Source organism: Cololabis saira, chromosome 10 (assembly GCF_033807715.1).
Source record: "Cololabis saira isolate AMF1-May2022 chromosome 10, fColSai1.1, whole genome shotgun sequence".
NCBI classification, from domain to species: Eukaryota; Metazoa; Chordata; class Actinopteri; order Beloniformes; family Belonidae; genus Cololabis; species Cololabis saira.
In genome coordinates this window covers 22959491-22980219 of record NC_084596.1, presented here as the reverse complement: position 1 = coordinate 22980219, position 20729 = coordinate 22959491, and the positions used below count along the sequence as shown (strand labels likewise).

Sequence of the window (20729 nt, the reverse complement as noted above, 5' to 3'; positions counted from 1 at the left end):
AATCAAGGTCCTCGTCCAACAACCTGATCCCATCACAAGGACAGATCCAGGAAAGCCTTTACCACGACATGTAATAACTGTACAAATCCTTGCACCACATTTATTACCCCTGATGGGACACTCAAACTGCAGTCTCGTCTTAGGACTTCGGCTCAACTGATATTTGCACACCGTGAACTAACTGTTCCTACTTTTCGCATTTGTCCCAAATTATTCTTCACCCTAATTAGGTAATGAATAAGAGACCTAACAGACGTTACAAGATATGATTGTTTAATTGTTTAACAAGTCCAAGTACAGAAATATTTTCATTTTAAACATTCTTTCTGCAATTTAAGTTGGCAGCATTGTTTTTGAAGTGGCAATATAAGAAATTTCCAGAGTTTCACAGAGAAACTGCCTCTCATGTCTGCTCTGATAAATTTAGTAAACAAACATCTCTGTACTATAAATTTCAACAAAACAAATAAATAGCATTCCTTTAAATGCAGCACACCAAGTGAACTCAGGCATTCAGACAACAATTACTAAGAAATATGGTAGAAATTAAATCTTTATCAAATGGGGGGGAAAAAAAGCACACGAGCCCAACTGTTAAACACACAATTGGCTTGAACTGGTAAGTAGTAACAGCCTGAATATTGTTAGACAGCTCAAAGCAGAAGTCCAAGACACCATGGTATTCCACCATCTGCTTTAATCACTTATCGTTATTATTATTTTTTAAAACTTGCACGCTTTGTTAACATAAACTACACTGATAATGGTTTCCAGGTTATTTTAATTTAGTATTTTTTGCCTGATTTTCTCATTTAAGTAACGATTTCAACTGGAAATAACAATAACCTTGTAGGAATATGGAGAAATAAAAGAAAAAAGGAAATAAATAGACAATCAAAAAGGACAAACTCAATATTTGGCAGGTATGCACAATATCAGTGTAAAAAAAAAAAACAAAAAAAAAAACAACAACACCAAAATAAAAACGCAAAATCACGCAAAACAGGCTGATAATTCTCCTGGTCGTCATGAATCGCAAGTCTGCTGGAGGAGGCAGTGTCTCCGTCATTAATGGGGAAATGGATGTGCTGCATGCACCTCCCAGCCCTCAACAGTTAGGCAGTGGATCTCTCCACCACCTCCCTCCATCAGTTAAAACTTGGCTGAAGAAACTAAGAGCAGTCGAGGTGGCCCTCAGAAGATGACTGAGGTGAAAACAACTTTAGACATGCAGAGTTAAACTCTTCCCTTCTTTAGTTCCCCACAGTGCAGACTATCGGATCCTGGTGAACAAGTTTAACACAGAGACTGATTCCTGAAAAGAAGAAAGTAAAGGTTATTATTACCAGCAATATTACAGACTAGTGATATAACTGATGATTATTGTGCAGCCATGAGACCATTACATATGAAAATTGGGTGAATAAATACCTTAGTGGATCTCATCTTACTGAAGACGTTCCAGAACCTCAGTGTTTCATCTCCAGCCCCCGTCACAATGGCCTCCCCATCAGGCGACATGGCCTGCACATAACTCAGTATTACACACTCTGGATATAACACTGCAATACGATGCAATCAGGGTAATCATTAACATGCATGAGACAGATTTTGTAATTCTAGTTTCCCTCCCAGTAAGGACAGATGTTTTGCCTCTCAGAAGCCATAAGGTGCTCACAGATGCTTAATTGAGACATTTTATCATCTTTCATTTTTCAATTTTAGTAGTTTTTGCAAGAACATAATTACATTCTTTCAGTGAGAAAAATCCCCCCCTCTCTTTGTTGCATAAAATGTAATTTTTCACAGATGTTTTTAAGCGTTTAAATATGTCAACACTTGCGGCATACACTGACCAGGTAGAGTACTCTGTAGGAATGTCCTGTGAGTTTGGCCACTTGAGTTAGAGAGGGATACTTCCACACCAGAATCTGGTTCTGGGAATAACCGTGTGTGCTGACCTGTAGGAAACAAACAAGAGTTCATGTTTAATCTCAAGATTTAAAACAGAGCTTTCACTTTGGAAATCATCCAGTAATAATTCCATTTCACCACTCCAGCAGAGAAAAGGGCATGTTTAGCCTTGCCAAGTGCAGATATTGGATGCACAGGAAAAAGACTGTTTTCGCCACTCAAAAGTGAAAGAACCAACTCCAGCTGTTATTTACATGTAGCTTCTTGTCGGACAGGAAGTGAGTCAGCATATTTGAGACCAACCACGGTTTTGGTCTGAACTTTATTTTTATGAACAGAAACTAGCAGCCACTCCATTTCACATCAGCACTAACTAAAGATTTAAGGTTACTCACCAGTTCGTTTGTGTGTTTGGACCAGGCCAGGTTGCAGACCTGCGAGCCGGTGTCAGTGCATTGCAAGGGCTGGCCGGTCAGGGTGTTCCAGAAGCGGATACAGCGGTCAGCTGTGCCGCCTCCAGAAGCCAGCAACCCGTGCTGGTGAGGTGACCAGGCAATGGCTTTTACTGCAGCCAAGTGCTCTGTGTACTGCTGTACAGGCAGCACGCTCGAGTGGTTCCAGACGAGTAGCTGTAGACAGCAGGTTGAAATAGCCAGAAGACAGAAATGAGATGAGCAGAAATACAGACCCTTTCCAAAGAATTTGAATATCATTCCATTCAAAAAGTTAAACTTTCATAGATTATAGATTCAGGGCCGATTGTATTATTTCAAGAATTAATTTGTTTATTTTTACATAATTCGGGCTTCAAGTTCCTACACCAATGAAAGCATGAGCTCAGGGGAACAGCAATGTTTGACACAACAGCAATAAGAACAAACACAAAGGGCAGATGTATATCCGTTTTAGGAGTAAAACTGTGGAACTCATTACACAACGGCCTTAAACTAGCAAACTCAATAAAAGCATACAAGATATTATTCAAAGCAAAGGTAATGGACACATATATAGAAACACAATAAGCAAACAAAGAAGAATGCACACATGCATGAGATAAAATGACAACTTAAATTGGTTTTGTCGGTTTCCTTAGCATCTTTTCACTTTCTGTTTTCAGAGCTATCATTATTATTATTATTATTGCTATTACTATTATTATTACTATTATTATTATCATCATCGTCAATATTGTTATTATTATTATTACTATTATTATTTTGTGTAGACTTATGATACTTCATTTGTTCTTCTTGTATATTCTATTCTGTTAAAAGGTGGGCAAGATAAGCTTTATGCTTCAAGCCCAGACCTTTTCGGTCAAAATAAATCACAATGTTGACCAGGGAAAAACCTGTGTTATCTTGTTTGTTGATTTTTTTGTGATGGACCGAAATAAATATTAACTAACTAAAACAGGAATTCAAAAAATTAGAATACTGTGAAGAAATCACCATTTACTTCTCAGTTTTTGCAGAAAAAAAAGAGATCAATTAGGATCACATCAAATCAATCAAAGTATGGTACTTTAGAAACGATATGTCAATTTTCAATACTTGGTTTGGAATCTTGTCCTAATCAATGCCTCGATGCGACGCGGCATTATAGTTCTGTACATGTGAAAAGGTAATCCTTTTAAAGATGTGTAGCTGATGGTCGAACAGAGGAAATCCTCTGTCTGTATACCTTGTTATCATTTCCACCTGACGCCAGCAACTGGTGGTCTGTGCTCCACTTGAGACCACAGACTTCCTGTCTATGCCCTTGGAGACGGCGCTCTGACTGCAGAGGTGGCGCTCTGATGTCCCGCTGCAGGATTATCCGATCACGGCTCCCAGACGACAGCTGGTCTGCATTCCATGCCAAAGCACCTGGCATCAAAGGATGGTAAAACAGATCAAAGGGGACACCATTTACCAACGATGAATAAAAGATGCGAATAAACACTTGCATGAAAATGAATGAACAATGTAATTATTTAGTTTTGTCAATGTCTCCTCCGACTAAACCGAGTCTCCACTCACCTACTCTGGCTGTGTGTCCCTCTAGTACAGAGAGCTTCTTCCCTGCTGCTGCATCCCAGATCTGGACATAGCCTTTATGAGTGCCCACTGCTACCAGGTTACCCTAAAAACACACAAGACATTTACCACATTGTTACATGTAGGAATCTGGAATCTCACAACAAAGACAACAATCAAGAATTTGCAATGGCAAAGTAAATGAAATAATTTGGCTGTAATTTACAACTCTATACAAGTGGGCATGTCCAAACTTTTGCCCGGTTGTGTTTGTATATAAACGATTGTTAGGGAAACTACTGTGAATGGGCCTTGAGCAGCAGATACTCAGACACACACAGCCAAATCTAAAATTGAAACAAAAGGTGTCCTCTTTCCACAGCACAAGATTTTCTCTGTTGCTAGTGATTTCCCAATCTGATCACGTGGAATCAGGAGGAATTATCAGATTTTTTTTTTTTTGTCACTTTGTTTTTATTAGATTTTCAGTTTTTTTTTTTACAACTGCACATTTTTACCAGATCACAAAAATGATCTGTGTATTCACCGTGCAACAAACAAACAAATAAAAATAAAAAGTAGAAAAACAAACATAAACTTGTGGGTTAGCACATTAATAATCTATCCAATAAAAAGAAAAGAGGAAAAAAAAAAAGAGGTCCGCATCCTTATGCTTTCTGTAGATAAAATGTCCACTTTTGCCATCTCTTCTCAAATAGCCCTTCCCTCAAACTCAAGATATGGGTCAGTCTTTCCATAGTCGATATTTCTTTAATAATATCCAGCCACTGTTTAAAAGTAGGCGCTTCCGGTTTATACCAAGCTCTAGTGATGGTTTTCCTAGCAGCTGTAATATCAGATATTTTTTAATTTACCCTTTTACTTTTACTGTAACTTTGAGTAATTTATTTTAAAATACATTTATCTTGGGTGTGGGCTGCCCAGTATTCCAGATGCCAGGTCTGGGCATTCGGGGCGTAGCTTGTCACCATCCTACACCTCAATCTACGATGTAAATTGCAGTACTGCACATCCACCAGAACAGAAAACGAAGCTACAATGAGATACAACTCTATCTAATCTGTAAATAGAGATCTGAAACACGGATCTACCGTGGAAGCAACCCACAAAGACACCAGATGTAGTCTACAGTCTATTTATAGTGGAAGTGCAACGATCGTTGACATATCCCATACATGACCTGCATAGAGTGTAAGTAAGAAGACATATCCACTTAGGTTACTGCCTCTAGCAGTCCAGTGTATCTTCAAGAACTAAATACCTACATGCTGCCGTGTCAAGATTTAATATAGTGCATGTTACCCATTTAACAGGGTGAAGTGTAGCAAATAAATCAAATGACAAAAGACAGTGTTCCACAAAATCCCAGGCAACAGCCTTTTGTTTCAAGGTGGATCCTGGATGGCAAAATCACCCAACTCAATACCCTTCATTAAAATACTGAATGGACTTGGCTAGATTAAAGAAAGATGACAGACAAACCCACCCTCTCTGACCAGCCAACTGACGTCACAGAATCTCCTTCTACAGAAAGGTCACAAAGACGTGTCACCTAACAAACGGAGAGAACAAAAGAAGGTTAACATAAATGTCCAAGAGACTTTCATTGTTAGATACAATTTGATTGGAGACAAAAAAAAAAAAGGAACCTGGCTGGTACAGGCACTCCACAGGTATACGCAGGTGCCCAGTCCAACGCTGAGCACATTTAGGGAAGACCAGTCCACCAGGTTGAGGTAGAAATCATCTTGAAGCTCCGGGGCATCCAGAACTTTGAAAGGAATTTTAGAAATCTTCCGCGTAGGCTTTCTTGGCGACCGTAACAGTTTCTGGCTATAGTGAACAAAATAAGATTTAAAAAAAACCATAAAAGTAAATGTAACACTTTTACCCAACAAATGAAAGGGGAAAAAGAAAAAGTTCTTGATCATGATGATCAATAAAAAATGCATTACCTGTTGCTACTAACAGGTGATAGAGAATATGGAGAAACAGTGTTTCCATCTTCTTCTGGCAAAGCCCTCTTTGTGCTTACAGAATACTACAAGACACAGATTATTATTAATTCAAGGACAGAGCCACCATGAAATGAATAATAGACTAAATATTTGAGCGTTGTCATCTGTTTTACACTAAAAAGGCTCCTCTTGGCAGGGGTTGATGGCTGTAAACGACGGTCCTCGGACTGGGGGTCCTGGACCTTCTCGATTCCCGCTCCAAGCAGTTCATTCTTCAACAGAGCTGAATAGGCTAACCCATCCGCTGAAGACGAGGGAAGAAAACAGTGTGGGGAATCAACATTTGATCAACAATGATCAAGTTTGAATGCTCATGCCCAGCTCCCTCTGTTATTTCTCATGTCTCTTCCACATTTCTAAATATTAATGATAATTTTTCAATTTACTCAGTTTATTTCTCATCTCCTACATGCACGCACTTACGCACACAGTAATAACTTCTAATAGAAGTTGTACCCTTTGTATAACTGATTTAATGAAACACAAACTGAACAAAGTTCAGATTCATTAAAAGTTTTATCATGGCAGTCATCTCCACAAGAAAAACATGGGACATGATTGTAGATGCAGGTTTGCAGCAATATAAATTCATGCAGGAGATCATACCTGCCCACATCAATGGCTTCCACATACTACATTAACCTTTTGAGATAAATAAAATAATCCTGAATTGAAGTTCTATTAATATTTCCCAACTGGGAATTTAAAGATCCTGACCTTTGAGTTCAAATGCAATGCACCATTATTAAACAAGAGAAAGCCAAATGATCAAAATTAACCATAGCAGACAGAGAAAGCTGTGAAAAAGAGCAAGGCAAATGTATCTTATAACACACTACTACCATCATGTCCTTATTTATATATTACTTATAGCTTAGACCATAGTGACAGTAAAAAGAAACAGAAATCAACAATATTGTGACTGAATGAATACATAAAAGAGCTTTCATATGTGCTTTTCATTCCCACCCCCTTCATCTGAATATACTGTACTTCCTCTAACTTCATCACACTGAAACTATCCAGTCATATAAGTAGAAGAAAACATAAGAGTGAAGTAGCAAAAACAAGAAGTCTTCTACTTATATTAAAACAACCCAACGCAGCTGTTGATCAATTAAACACTGAAATGAGGCTGAAACTTTAATGAAAAAAAAAGATACAGATACAGTTACAGGTCCTCCAGTAAGTCAGCCGTCAATTGTTAAAGTAGAGCAAAGCAGGACAGATGAAAGAATAGTGTTGCTATATTTCAACATTTTACATTATTATGGTAAAGATATTTCATATATAGGTAAAATTAAAAAAATAACTCCTCAAAGAACAGAGCATGTTGAATCTCCAGTGAAGTAACTGATGGAATCAACCAAACCAACCGTATGTTCCGCTCTATAAGGTGCACTTAAAATCCTTAATTTTTCTCAAAAATCAGCAGTGCTCCCTATAAGCCGGTGCGCTTTTTATATTAATCTTCTTGTGCTTCTTGACCTCTAACCAATTTTATTTGGTACCCTGTGCTCAAAAATCTATCAAAAGGTGCGACTTTGGTAAGCAGTCTGCTTGATTGACTGTCGGACCGTTCCCAGCTGACACGGGGACGTTGTATTAGAGTCGATCCTTGGTTGGATACGGGTTGCAACATCAGACAACGTTAGATAAATAAGTATTTAGCGCTGGAAAGCAACCGTCATCAAACATCCAACATCTATTACTACGACTACTGTCATTTAGCAGACGCTTCTATCCAAAGCGACTTACATCTGAGGGAACAAACACACCATTTTGCCCAGGGAGCAATTAGGGTTAAGGGCCTTGCTGGCTCTTCTTGGTTGCCCTTCCGGGGATTCATGGAAGACAAATGATTTAAAATGTGTATTTTTGTGTATTAGTTACAGCTGAACAATATTTTGAGTTATTGTGAATAAGCTGAATAAAGTTTGACTTACCAGATTGTTTTGTTTTACATAGTTTTATCATATAACCCGGTGCACCGTACGTATGAAAGTAGATCTGTTCCTTGATATTGCCCCTTATAATGCGGTGCCCCTAATGGTCCCCAAAATACGGTAAAAATGCATCTATTTACTTCTTTAAGGCACCAATGGAAAGTTGTAGATGGATGTAGATGTAGTCAAAAAGAGCCCAGGCAAATGCGGGAAAGAAGAAACAGGAAAAAAATAGCACAAAAGCTATTGATTACCTTTGTTGCTGTCGGTGGTGCCATCTTTGGTTTTCCTGTTTTGATTGTGTGACTTTTCAATTTCCTGGGTCAGAAAATTAAACTAATAAAAAAACACATTTCTACACTTAAAGCATTTTTAGACAGGAAACTGAAGAAAAAAAAGTTTAAAAGAAACCACAGGAAATGAAACATGACTAATCATAGGTCATACTCAACACTATGATCTTTAGAGCATTGTGCTTTTGACAGGACGGAGAGTTCAGTCTTAGGTCTACTGCAGCAGACTCACATTAATGCGGTGGAAGTTGACACTCCAGTTGGCTCCAGCCCGGGAGGGAATGAAGCGATCACCATGCTTGCTAGGGGAGGACAGCGGGGAGCTGGTGGGTGTCAGAGATCGCACTGCTCCCACAGCTTTCTACATGAGGGAAGAGAGGATAGAGCATTTTCTGACTGAACGCCAAACACAAAAAGGTCTTGGATAGTGATTTGATATCTTAATAACAAAACAGGAGGAGGATTTAGGTGGCAGATGGTGCATTCATTTGAGGTGTTAACAACAGACGGCAGCATTCACAAATTCCAGCCATTTGGCAGATATCGTCTTGTTTTTGTTCAACACTAGTGACACTGTCAAATAACTGGTTTGTTAAACCATTTTCTTTTCCAACACATGACAGTAACACCCTCTCCACTCATCTTAAGTGCTGTGCTACTTACACAGGCAAATGTGTTCGTAGCCCTTGATTAAGGAGAGAAAAACAGTCAAGGAAACCAAAAAAAGTAATAAATAAGAATTTACTGAACATTGACCAATGAAAATCAGACATTGCTTTTGAACTGTGTTTTCAATTCAAAAGTCTTTATTTCGAACATGACAGTGTAAGGTAACAGACATGCTTGAACATTTAAACAATGAATGCATGAGAGACACTTTTTTTTGGTAGCAGCAGTCTTGACATGTTCAAAAAGGAGTAGAAAAAAAAACAGAAAAAAAAAAAAAACTTATGAGCTCCTACCCCTTGAACTCAGTACTATTCTTTCAGATGGACCATTGCTATTGGATATCACAAAATCTGGACATATTTAGGAGTTACACAAATTAATAGTTGGAATTTTACACAGTATATACTAGGGCTGTGCGATTAATCGATTTTAAATCTAAATCGGATTTATTAATCAAGACGATGTTAAAAAAAGGAAAATTGGAAAATCGATTTTCCTTTTTTGCAGCTGGCTGCATTACAGACAGAGCTCGTCTAGTCATCTTTGTTTGGTCAAGAAAATTGTAAATGTTGTCACTTTACTAAACTCAAGGAGGATTTACAGTATCTTTCAATAGCACTTAATTCCCAATAGGGAAATTTGTTTGCTATTTTTCTTTAAAAATAAAGATAAAATATTTGAAACAATTTATTCCATTGTCTTTTGTAGGTTTACCAAAAAAATCGAAAATCGGGTTTTCAGAGAAAAAAAAAAATCGGGATTTTATTTTTGTCCAAAATCGCCCAGCCCTAGTATATATATATATATATATATATATAGTGATTACTGTCATATAGAATTATCACGATATATAAACACTATTTCCCCTGAGTCCCTGTATTCATCTATACATAAATGCATACATTACTTACGATGTGAATTTATATTCACTTTTTTACAATCTTATTCATTACAAGCATTTTTACTCATAGATATTTCTACACGTATTAAAGCATACATATACTTGTTACTGTATGTATAGATACACTAATTTCCACATACATATATACAGCTACAAGTACAGTACCATACATGTCCAGTCCCCCCACCCAACAGGGTGGTCAGCACAAGACACCACACCAACACCAGTACCCGGGCCCCCATAGCAACACCCGAGAGCCAGCCAAGGCACTCCCCCACCATGCCCACCCCACAATGGAAGCCCTACTGCAAGCCCTGGGGCAAGTTGGGGTGGTGCCCTCCCACCCCGTCCCAGGGGGCACAGGCAGCCCCCCGCCAGTAGCAGGGACCTGTCAGCAGTGACCGGAGGCATCCAACCAATTCGCTGGCAATGCCACCAAGGGCCCAGGTACCCATGCCCAGAAAAATGGGAAAAAAATTGAGCTAAAGAGATTCTTGCTACGAATCCCCTTAAATTATATCCCCCTTCTTGCATTTTATGCATGTCCTCGGGTAATAATATATTAGATGCTTTAAAAATAATTTGAGCAATTTTAATGTAAACATTTTAGATTTTAAGAATAATAGGTTTGTATGCTCGTAAAAACTGACATTATTGATGATGCTGACGGCTCGTTTCTGTAGGATACTCTGTAGGATACCTCTGAACAGTATGTTAAATAAGGCTGAATCAGTGAGTTATAAAGAATATGAATGGATTTATTGTTCAGAATGTTTAGCTTTTGCCAGAACTGAGATGTTTCTAGATAGTTTGTTCTGTACGTGTTGTTTCCAACAGATTTTGTCATCCATTATTGAGGGGCAGTTCATACCGATGGGTCGATTAAAAAAAAACAGGTTTAATTTTCATTAGTCAGTGCTCAGATACTTAATAATTATTATTACTTTTGTCAGTTTCATGTTATTTCACCAAGCAGTGTGGATTGTTCCCTCCTTTAATTTGACAGTTACCAACAAATTAGTTTGTAATAGTCCACTATGAAATAGCTTTACTTTTCTCACTCAATGAATAATTGATCCATAAAAACTTTTTTGTACATCATGGCACCAAAACAATATCTTATATACATATAAGATATTATATATACATATAAGATATTATATATATATATATATATATATATATATATATATATATATATATATATATATATATATAAATACAATCCCAAATCAGATAAAGTTAGAATGAAATTGAACATGCAAAATATCTAAAAACAAATAAAATACAGTGATTCTTACATTTACTTTTGACTAATACTTTGATTTGTATTTCTTTTGTAGACAGTTTTAACCCAGTATATTTTTTGCCTTCTTCAACTTAATTTATTAAAATACATACATTTTTTGCATTTCATTTTAACACTGCATTAAAAAAAAAGATTGAGATTGCAAGCAATGAATCATTTAACAACATAGGACTAATCTTATATTTTGTATATAATATCTTATATTGTGCAAAGGTATGTCATCTTCATATTTTTAAATTATCCATATATTTTCTGTGGAAAGAAGGTCAGGAGTGCAGACAGGCTCGTTACAGAAGTTGAAATAGCATGTGCACTGATACAACCCTCTGAAATGATGGTCCATTCTAGAATAATCTGAGCCCAGAGACTTCACACTGCCTTTGAACAAGCTTAACATAAGCCTTGTTGTTTTGTTTTTGCACAGGAAAGTGACATTTTCAAATGGCTATTGCAGTGGTCTTCAACCCTGGTCCTCAAGAGCTACTGTCCTGCATGTTTTGGATGTTTCCCTGCATCAACCCACCTGATTCTAATAAATTATCATTATCAGCTTGTCATCAAGGTCTGTAACTCTCATGGCATGCTGAAGCAGGGACACATCTAAAACAAGCATGACAGTAGATCTTGAGGACCAGGGTTGAAGACCACTGGTCTATTGTATTGCTCGAAAAACATTTCCCTAAATAACTGCTTGTTTAAGTGATTCTATCCCTCTCTATAACACGAGAATCCAGCTCAGAGCTTGTGCCTTTGCCATTTTACACACTTTATTTCCCCCATTTTCCTTGATTTGTTTAATTACATTGCTGCATTGTTGAAAAGAGAAATATGCAGATCCATCAACCGTTTTGGAATATGCTGAAGGAAGTACAAAAATTGACAAGTATTCAAAAAAGTGAAATGAAATTGATGAGAAAACATGAAATATCCTGAGATTAACCTGTCTGTGAAAAGGCAGAAACATAAATCAATGAATCACTTTTTTTCCTTTTGCATTTTTCACATTGCTCAAATAGAAGTTGCAGTTATATAATAATAGTTAACTCAAGTCAAGTCAAGCTTTATTGTCAGAGTATATTTTACCTGCTGTATTCTACTGCCCTTATTTTTAACAGCTTGTGCTTTTTATTATTTTACTTCTTTTCTTTTCATCTTATTCTTAATTTTTTCAATCTTATTTATTTACCGGTACTGTCTAATTATGTCTTGCTGCTTTTAATGTCAATGTAAAGCACTTTGAATTACCTTGTGTTGAATTGTGCTATATAAATAAATTTGCCTTGCCTTGCCTATATGTGTAATCTAATTAAATGTAATCTGGTTTATGCTCACCCAGATGTCACTATTCAATTTTTTGGAACAGACTACTGGTTTAAGAGAAAACAGACTTCCTTCATGTCAAAGAACAGAAACATAGACCAATACAAAGCACTGGCATGTTTTTTATGTACTTACTATGGGGCTTGCGTTCTCATTTTGGATATTAATCTGTCTGAGCAGCCTGTACTCATAGTCTTGATCCATGATACCTGCAAATAAGGCCACACAACAATTACAAATAAAAGCAGTTAAAACAATAATTAGTTTGAAAGTGAAATTTAAACATGTATCTTCTGATATAACTAAGTTGCATTCCGTATTGAACCAATACAGACACATATTATGCTCTTATTTATTGATGTCATAATATACAGGTGAAGGTCGGAAAATTTGAATATATTGCAAAACTTCATTAGTAGTAAATTCAACTCAAGGTGAAACAAATATATTATTTCCCAATTCATTCAAAGTGAGATATTTCAAGCCTTTATTTGTTATAAATTTGGTGATTATGGCTCACAGATAAATAAAAGAATCTCTATATTATGAAATCAATAAATTCAATCATCAAAATTATAACAAATAAAGGTTTAACACATCTTGCTTTGCATGTAATGCGACTATGTAATGTATTAGTTTCACCTTTTAAGTTGAATTATTGAAATAAATTCACTTTTACACCATATTCTTCACCTGTAGCTACATCTGGGCTGATGTGGACATACATATCATAGGAGGCTATTTCAGTTGCTAGTATGGTTGGCTGTCAGTACAGTCATGCAAGTTCAATGCTATTAAGGCACTTTAAATCAAAGCATTTTGTTTTATAAAATAAATACATTTCTATGCATTTTAGAAGTTTTGGGGATGTCCCTTTTTTTGTCGCCTGCGCTGCTGAAATCGAGGCGTCCCTTATTTCTATTTCTGAAAGGTGGCAACCCTGGATATAACAGAGTAATAGATGATCCTCCTGGACTACAATGCATTGTCCACGGCCAACTGACAATCACTTACGTAAATTATAATATGTTTGCAGGCACCTGTCATTCAGTTGATTTGCACTTTTACCTAAATGATGTTGACAAGGCAAACAGTGACTCAGATTAAGCGGATAATCTTTAAATAAAACGCTTTGGTAACATCAATCAAATCAACTGTACTGTAACGCAGTTTATGCATAACACACCTATTCAAAATAGTCAAAGGATGGCCTATTACACTTGAGAGCCATTGTTTCACGCCCAGTCCCACTAGCAAACTATGCTTGACCTGTAAGTGACATTATTTACAGTGTCGTCTGCTGCTGGGATCAGTCTGTTATGCTAAAACCTTCTAACTATCTGAGCAAACTACAAACGAAGAACCTGAACAAAATAACCATTCTGTAGGAATTTACTGGGACATGTAATAAAACTAAAAATCACCCACGATGGCTGTCGTTGTTCTTTGATTGTTGCAAAGAAACATTGGACTAAAACAAAAATAACTAAACAATGCAAGCGCCTAGCCTCGGCGGATGCTAACCGCTAACGCGACGCTAATGTCCGGCTAATATGTTATCAAGATTGTTTGTTCACTATCTGTAGTTGCATTAAAACCTACCTTCCCACGATGTCTTCTCCCCCTTAACTCGCAGGTTGACTGTTTCGTTAATCCGTTACGGGACCTGCTGAAAGGTATTGCTTTATTTCACTTTTAATGCTTGAAGCTCAAATCTACACAACACAAATCTATTCTTTCGCCGAGTATTCAATTTGGGTTCGCAAAGCACCATGGGAGTTTTGTGACATCACAGTTTTTGAATCACACACTTTACGTTGCTAAGGTAACGAGTCGGAGAAAAAAAGCCTCGTTTAATCTACTTCATTTTTTATATTTATATATAATATTATTATATATTTAATTTATTAATGTATGGTGTCAAAATGCCTTTGGTGCATTTAAACATTTTTTTTAACATGACTCAGACTTGGATGAGATATATTCTGTGTGATGTTGTACTTTGATGCTATGCAACGTTTTAGGAAACTTGGTCGATTCGATTTAGAGTTTAAGAATTTGGGTTAAGAACCACAGGTGTAAATCAAAACAGACACGAATACTCGTGTTAATTGTGGTGAAGAGAAATATGACAATATTGCTGATTTTTGAACAGCATCACACAGACCCATATTTAAAACACATTCAAAATTAAAACTTTCAGATGGGTAAATGTTTTTATTAAAGACACATTGCATTAAAACGCAGTGCACTGTATTTTTTAAATTGATTTATTAATTGAAAAAGAAAAAAAAAAAAGGATGACAGTGAAAAGTAAAAGGAGACTAAACATTTTCTATGTGCAACATTTTTAAAACAAAAACACATTCAATGACACGTTTCTTGACTAAGCAATATTTCACCATGTATGACGTAGCAAACCTTATGGGGAAATATGGCTGAGAGCAAAATGTTCTCTTTTCTGAAATGTTGCAAATGTCATGTTTAATGTTTAAGGAATCAAGAGACAAGAGTGTTTTCCTTATGTGGTCCAACAATTTACCCAAAAGAATTTCATTCACAGCGACACAAAAAAGGTAGATAAAAGGTTCAAGTAAATTACTGCAATTCTATTAAAAATGAACCCTCAACACCCAGGAACATGTGCAAAAGGATAGTTTAAAAAAACAGTCTACATAGGTTACACGGTAAATAAAAACAGGACAAGGACAGCTGAAAACATTTTTTCATTTTGTGGCTCAACTCAGCAGGTCAAATGCTTTGTGAAGTTCAAATCAGCAATTATTCTGCTATAGTTTTTGCAACTTAAGCAAGGTACAGATTGTAAGTTTCTCAAAAAAATAAAACTAAAAAGTATTTTGTCAGATTTGATTTGGTGTACGCCAAATGTTTATATGTGCTAGATTGAAACTAAACACTCACAGAATGAAAGCCACACACCCAATCACAGCCTCTCAATATAATCTAATGAACGTTCCAGATAAAAATCATACTATAAAAACATGTTTACAGATCACTTATTAACTAAGGCAGAAGTCTGAAAATAAGACATAAAAAGGTATGTTATATCCTCTAAAAATATATTTTAAAAGTGCTTAGTTTTACAAAAACCCATCATTACCTGACAATCATAAAATACATATGATTTGAGTTGTAATTTTACATGTCGTAAGAAACCATGTTATGTGATCTTTGCACCTCTTAGACAAAAAAAAAAGAAATGAAAAACAAAACTGAAGCTTTAAGAGTAATGGTGCGGTTCTAAAACCAGTGTGAAACACATGTTGGAATGGTAGGTTCTCAAATGAAAATAATCTGAACACAGGTCTACAAGGAGGATGCATCTCTAGACCCAAGGTGTAGACCATTGCTCACCTGGAAGCGGGTTTCATCAGATATACCATATTGTTCCAATGGGTCCTGCAGAGAAAGGTTGCAATAAGTACACTCTTCTAAAAATGCAGGGGGGCAGTGCCTGTTATTCTTGGGAAACAGTTCTCAGTGAACATATACATCTTCTGTCATGGGTTATCAAACTAAAAAATAAAATAAAATTTGGAATTGATTGTATAAACATCAGCATTGCAACTCACAACATTATCAAACAAAACCCTAAATACAGACAGTTATGTGAAAAGGCCAATTTTACTTAGTTGCACAACTTAGTTGCAATATAGTTTTCAAACCAGGATATACAGTACAAATATATATAAATAAATGTACCCATACCAACTCTTAAAATAAGAAACTATTTTCAAAACTTTATCATATCTTAACTGTTTTTCCCCCCTTTGTTTAAATTTCGAATAATGCTTTATTTTTTTTTCTATCATGTGATGATGTTTTAATGTCCATAAAGCACTTTGAATCACCTTATGGTTGAACTGTGCTTATATAGATAAACTTGCCTAAATACCTAAAAACCTCAGATGAAGAAGAAAAGAATTACCAAGATATTATTCGATGAACAAATCCTAAGCAAAATGCAAAAACACTGTGTGAAAAACTAAGTACATGCATCCTGCTTCAATAGAGACGATGGAGGAGGTGGTAACCAGATGCTGCTGATGAAATACACTTGATTAATTGATATGTGAGAAAACAATTTTGTTAGTTTGCTTATCTGGAACATTCAAGGGTGTGTTAACACGTTGCCAAAGAGAAAGGACACCAAGATTTCAGAGAAGAAAAAACAGCCAATCAATCTGGAAAATCATTTAACAAATTGGATCCACATACTGAAAGATTAAATATTGTACACAAAACACCCAAAACATTGAAGACTGTTACCAGTCGTTTCAGGAGTGGCCATCCAACTACGTCACATGCCGTTGAAGAATAAATTGCTCATTAAAAGCAGAGTGGCCTAGTGGTTAGGGCTTCGGGCTCAAGATCTGAAGGGTTCGAACCTTGGAACCCTTCTTTACTCTCGGCTGTCCTCACTTCACCCAGGTGTATGAATGGGTCCAGCGATAGCGTCCTATCCTGGGGGTGGTTACCACCTGTTTGTTTGCGCCACAAAAACCAGAGATAAACACCGGCTCTATGGGCCACAAGGCGAAAAGGACATACTATATTTATTAAAAACAAAACCTAACAAACCCACACAAACACCTCATACCATCCGTCAAATACAGTGGTGGATGAGTTTTGAGTTTCTTTTGTAGCCACAGGACCAGATCCGCTTGCAGTCATGGTGGGATCTTAAAAGAACTCTGCATAAGCTACCTGCAAACCTCAACCAACTAATGCTGTTAAAAAAAGAGTGGGCCAAAATTCCTTCCTAATGATGTGAGTATAATAATATCAGAAAGACAACAATGATGCTTTAAAAAAGAAATAAAAAAAAGGATGGTTCTGAACCCTGATTTATGCAGTGCATTTAATTTTTCACACAATGCTTCTGCATTTTGGTTTAGTTTTTGTTAGAGAAATTATGACGGGGTATTATTATGTTGTGTGTTATTGTTTATTTGAGCTTGTATTTACCCAACTCTAAAGACCTAGTAAGGACTTTGGGATTTTTTTTGTTTTATTTTATGTCCCAATTATTGAAACCTATTTGCGGAGGGTACACTTTGTTTTATGCAACTTTACATCCCTTAATTTATCAACCAATCAAGTACAAATACTTGTGGTGTTTTGCACTCCAGTGCCACATCATTCCACAATGCAAACATTCCTAAGGCTGGAAACTGATTCTTGGGGGGTACAATCTGACTGGCATCAAGACTGATTTGATGGCAGAAGCGGTCTCACCTTTCCAGTAAGTCTGTGGATTTCAGTTCGATAGAATATAAGGTTTTTCCTCATAAACTCATAACTGCAAGAGATGAATTTGACACAGAGTATATTAATCAAACACAATAGTGATTAGAGGTGCAGCTTTGATATAGTCAGACAGTATAAGGCAGAAGGCTCCTTAATATCTTTAAAATGATAAATACATCAAACAAAAAACAAAAACAAAAAAAAACAAGGGAATACACAATAATATCTTTGTAAAAATTGTATACTTCTTGTGCGATTACTTCTCTTTCCATTTCTGCAGGGTAGAAGTACAATTTTCTTTGTAGCATGGACTATTTTTAGGAAATAGTCAGTGGCTATTGGCGCATGCATCATGCAAAAGTGTAAATGGTTATAGTGTGTCTAAATTCACTTACGCAATTAATTATGTGGGACTAAGTTGTGCATTAGCCATAAGGCAACTGAATTCAGTTTCATTTTTCAGTTATTAACAGATTTCAGGTCAAAAGGTAACCCTCCAAGAAGAAAGAATAAAAAAGGTCAATTTATACTCTCAGATTAAAACAGATACTGAGGTATAAATGGCCCAGTCTTACCTCGCTTTTATAATTGAGTCTATCCACTCCCCACATTGCTCCTCAGAGTTACATTCAAACAGGTACTTCCTCTCTGCTTCATCTAGAAACACTGCAAGATGAAACAGAAACTGTAAAGTAAAGTTATAAGTGATGGGCTTTGTTTTTACAAGTGAGGAGCACGAAAACTAACACCAGTGTCATAAAAATAAAAAATCTTTAAAGTCTTCACAAGTGAGGGGAAATGTTTTGCTTTTAACCCTTGTGCTGTCTTTGGGTCAAAATGACCCAATTCTTCTATCCTTCTTTCCTCCTGCCATGCTCTCTCCTTCCTTCTTCCTTTCCTGTTTTCCTCCTTTTTTACCCTCATTTACTCCATTTTCTTCCTACCTCCCTTCCGTCATTCCTTCCTTTACTACCTTCTTTGCTTTTCGTTCCTTCTTTCCTTATTTTATCCATTCCTTCCTTCTTTCTTCCCTCCCTTCTTTCTTTCCTTTTCTCCATTCCTTCCTCCCTCCCTCCTTTCCTTTCTTTCTCCCTCCCTTCCATCTTTTCTCCCTTCCTTACTCCCTTTCCTACTTCCTTCCTTCTTTTCTCCTTTCTTCCTTACTTCCTTCTTTTCTCACTTCCTTACTCCCTTTCCTACTCCCTTCCATCTTTTCTCCCTTCCTTACTCCCTTTCTCCCTTCCTTACTCCCTTTCCTACTTCCTTCCTTTCTTCCTCCCTTCCATCTTTTCCCCCTTCCTTACTCCCTTTCCTACTTCCTTCCTTCTTTTCTCCTTTCTTCCTTACTTCCTCCCTTCCATCTTTTCTCCCTTCCTTACTCCCTTTCTTCCTTCTTTTCTCCCTTCCTTACTTCCTTACTTCCTCCCTTCCATCTTTTCCCCCTTCCTTACTCCCTTTCCTACTTCCTTCCTTCTTTTCTCCTTTCTTCCTTACTTCCTCCCTTCCATCTTTTCTCCCTTCCTTACTCCCTTTCTTCCTCCCTTCCTTCCTCCCTTTCCTACTTTCTTCCTTACATCCTTCTTTCCTCCCTTCCTTACTCCCTTTCCTACTTCCTTCCTTCTTTTCTCCTTTCTTCCTTCTTTCCTTCTTTTCTCCCTTCACCCTCCCTTGACCCAAAGACAGCACATGGGTTAATGTGAAATATGCAAAGCAACTGTAAAGACACTGCTGCTCACCGATAGAGAAAGTCTGCTTGTCCTCCCTCTCCACCCTGCACTGCTCCAACAGCAAAGCTCCGATTGGCTAAACAATAACAAAAACAAACATTTTGCGGAAGTCGTTTCACTTAGTGAGAATATACAGAGAATACAATCAAAATACACAAATACTGTGACTAAATATAGAGTTGTGGATGGGCTTTTACTGGACTGACCTCATCCTCATCAGTCCGGAAGTAAAAGAGGAAGTTAACGACTAGTTTCACTAGCCTCCTCTTCATGACTGCATGACAGCAAACATGAGCTGGGATTAGACTCAACCATATATATATATACATACACACACACACACATGTGCAGTGCAGCTGTTGCCACATTTAATGAACTCCTCTATTATTAACTGCCTCCCAAAGCGGAAGTGAGTGTTAGGCTGAAGTAATAATCACTTTTACCGTCTCCTTTCTTGGGTCCCCGCATCCCCAGTTCAGCCGCCATCTCCGCCGGCTGGCGGCTCAGGCTCACCAGCTCCTTCTCGTTGAAACGCATGGCGGTCACCGATGGAGGAACATTCAGCGAGGACACAGAAACAGGAAGCTTTGGGCTAAGACTGGCACGTTTCTCTAAACGAAAACATCATGGAGTTGTCTAACAGCAATACGACGTAATTGTCTTTTGTGTTTGTTTCCTTAAGTCCGCCGCTTTGTTAGCTGAAGACATATGATTTGGAGAGGTTGATCATTTCAGCGGGCAAGTATGTACGCTGAAGTCCAACGTCACACTACACACCGGACCTACGTTACAATCTGGTCTCTGATTGGCTGTCGCGTCCCCATGGAAACAGAGCCTTCTGGGGGAAGAAGGCACCGCCCACTGATAGTACGTTTCTACGGTAACTCGTAAGGGTCAAAAAATAATTCAGAATCAGGTTTAATGGCCAAGTCAGGTCAAACAAGACAGGGAATTTGTGTTATTTTGGCTCACTGTACAGTAAATAGACAAATGACAGCTATTATTAACATATATACAATTAAAAAAAAAATTGAAAGGTGCAGCAGTATGAGGTAGACATGGCTATTGATAGGTGTATTGTTACAGCATATGATTGTGGTTATTATTATTATTATTATTATTATTATTGCACAGTTGTTAATAATAATAATAATAATAATAAACTTTATTTATATAGCACCTTTCATACGAAAGTCGCAGCTCAAGGTGCTTTACAGTAACAGTACAAATAAGAAACAACAACGGCAAATAAAACAAAAAACACAAATATTTAAGTGCAGCGATATAAAACATAACCCTGACAAAATTCAGTTCCAAATTCC

General features: G+C 37.0%; 2 protein-coding genes across 3 annotated transcripts; both read right to left on the bottom strand.

The window, feature by feature from the left end:
* Positions 1 to 256: 256 nt before the first annotated feature.
* On the bottom strand, positions 257 to 14165 carry fzr1a (fizzy/cell division cycle 20 related 1a). 2 transcript variants are annotated; one of them, XM_061732088.1, is made up of 14 exons: positions 14012 to 14165; positions 12545 to 12618; positions 8443 to 8571; positions 8172 to 8235; positions 6085 to 6215; positions 5909 to 5994; positions 5603 to 5786; positions 5440 to 5505; positions 3936 to 4038; positions 3598 to 3782; positions 2310 to 2543; positions 1857 to 1961; positions 1432 to 1524; positions 257 to 1315 (listed from the first exon to the last, which is right to left on the bottom strand). In XM_061732088.1, the coding sequence occupies exons 2-14, from the start codon at positions 12611 to 12613 to the stop codon at positions 1274 to 1276; spliced, it is 1491 nt and encodes a 496-aa protein (XP_061588072.1). In that variant the 5' UTR covers positions 12614 to 12618; positions 14012 to 14165; the 3' UTR covers positions 257 to 1273. The 2 variants fall into 2 exon arrangements, with proteins under 2 accessions (XP_061588072.1, XP_061588073.1); XM_061732089.1 differs by lacking the exon at positions 14012 to 14165 and adding an exon at positions 13424 to 13475.
* Positions 14166 to 14668: 503 nt separating this feature from the next.
* Positions 14669 to 20196, bottom strand: plekhj1 (pleckstrin homology domain containing, family J member 1). Its single transcript, XM_061732087.1, has 6 exons — positions 19851 to 20196; positions 19614 to 19681; positions 19417 to 19483; positions 18256 to 18346; positions 17669 to 17732; positions 14669 to 15829 (listed from the first exon to the last, which is right to left on the bottom strand). Exons 1-6 carry the CDS (start codon positions 19942 to 19944, stop codon positions 15737 to 15739), a joined length of 477 nt encoding a protein of 158 aa, XP_061588071.1. The 5' UTR covers positions 19945 to 20196; the 3' UTR covers positions 14669 to 15736.
* Between the last annotated feature and the right edge of the window lie 533 nt (positions 20197 to 20729).

What these genes read in the sequence shown, in the direction of transcription:
- plekhj1 (XM_061732087.1), bottom strand. Translation starts at nt 19,944, where the DNA reads ATGCGTTTCAACGAGAAGGAGCTGGTGAGCCTGAGCCGCCAGCCGGCG. An exon ending in TCCGGACTGATGAGGATGAG is followed by an intron (nt 19,484 to 19,613) that starts GTCAGTCCAGTA and finishes GTTATTGTTTAG; the next exon opens with CCAATCGGAGCTTTGCTGTT. An exon ending in CAAGCAGACTTTCTCTATCG is followed by an intron (nt 18,347 to 19,416) that starts GTGAGCAGCAGT and finishes TTCATCTTGCAG; the next exon opens with TGTTTCTAGATGAAGCAGAG.
- fzr1a (XM_061732088.1), bottom strand. Translation starts at nt 12,613, where the DNA reads ATGGATCAAGACTATGAGTACAGGCTGCTCAGACAGATTAATATCCAA. An exon ending in TCACCTGTTAGTAGCAACAG is followed by an intron (nt 5,787 to 5,908) that starts GTAATGCATTTT and finishes TGTTCACTATAG; the next exon opens with CCAGAAACTGTTACGGTCGC. An exon ending in GTAAGATGAGATCCACTAAG is followed by an intron (nt 1,316 to 1,431) that starts GTATTTATTCAC and finishes TCTTCTTTTCAG; the next exon opens with GAATCAGTCTCTGTGTTAAA.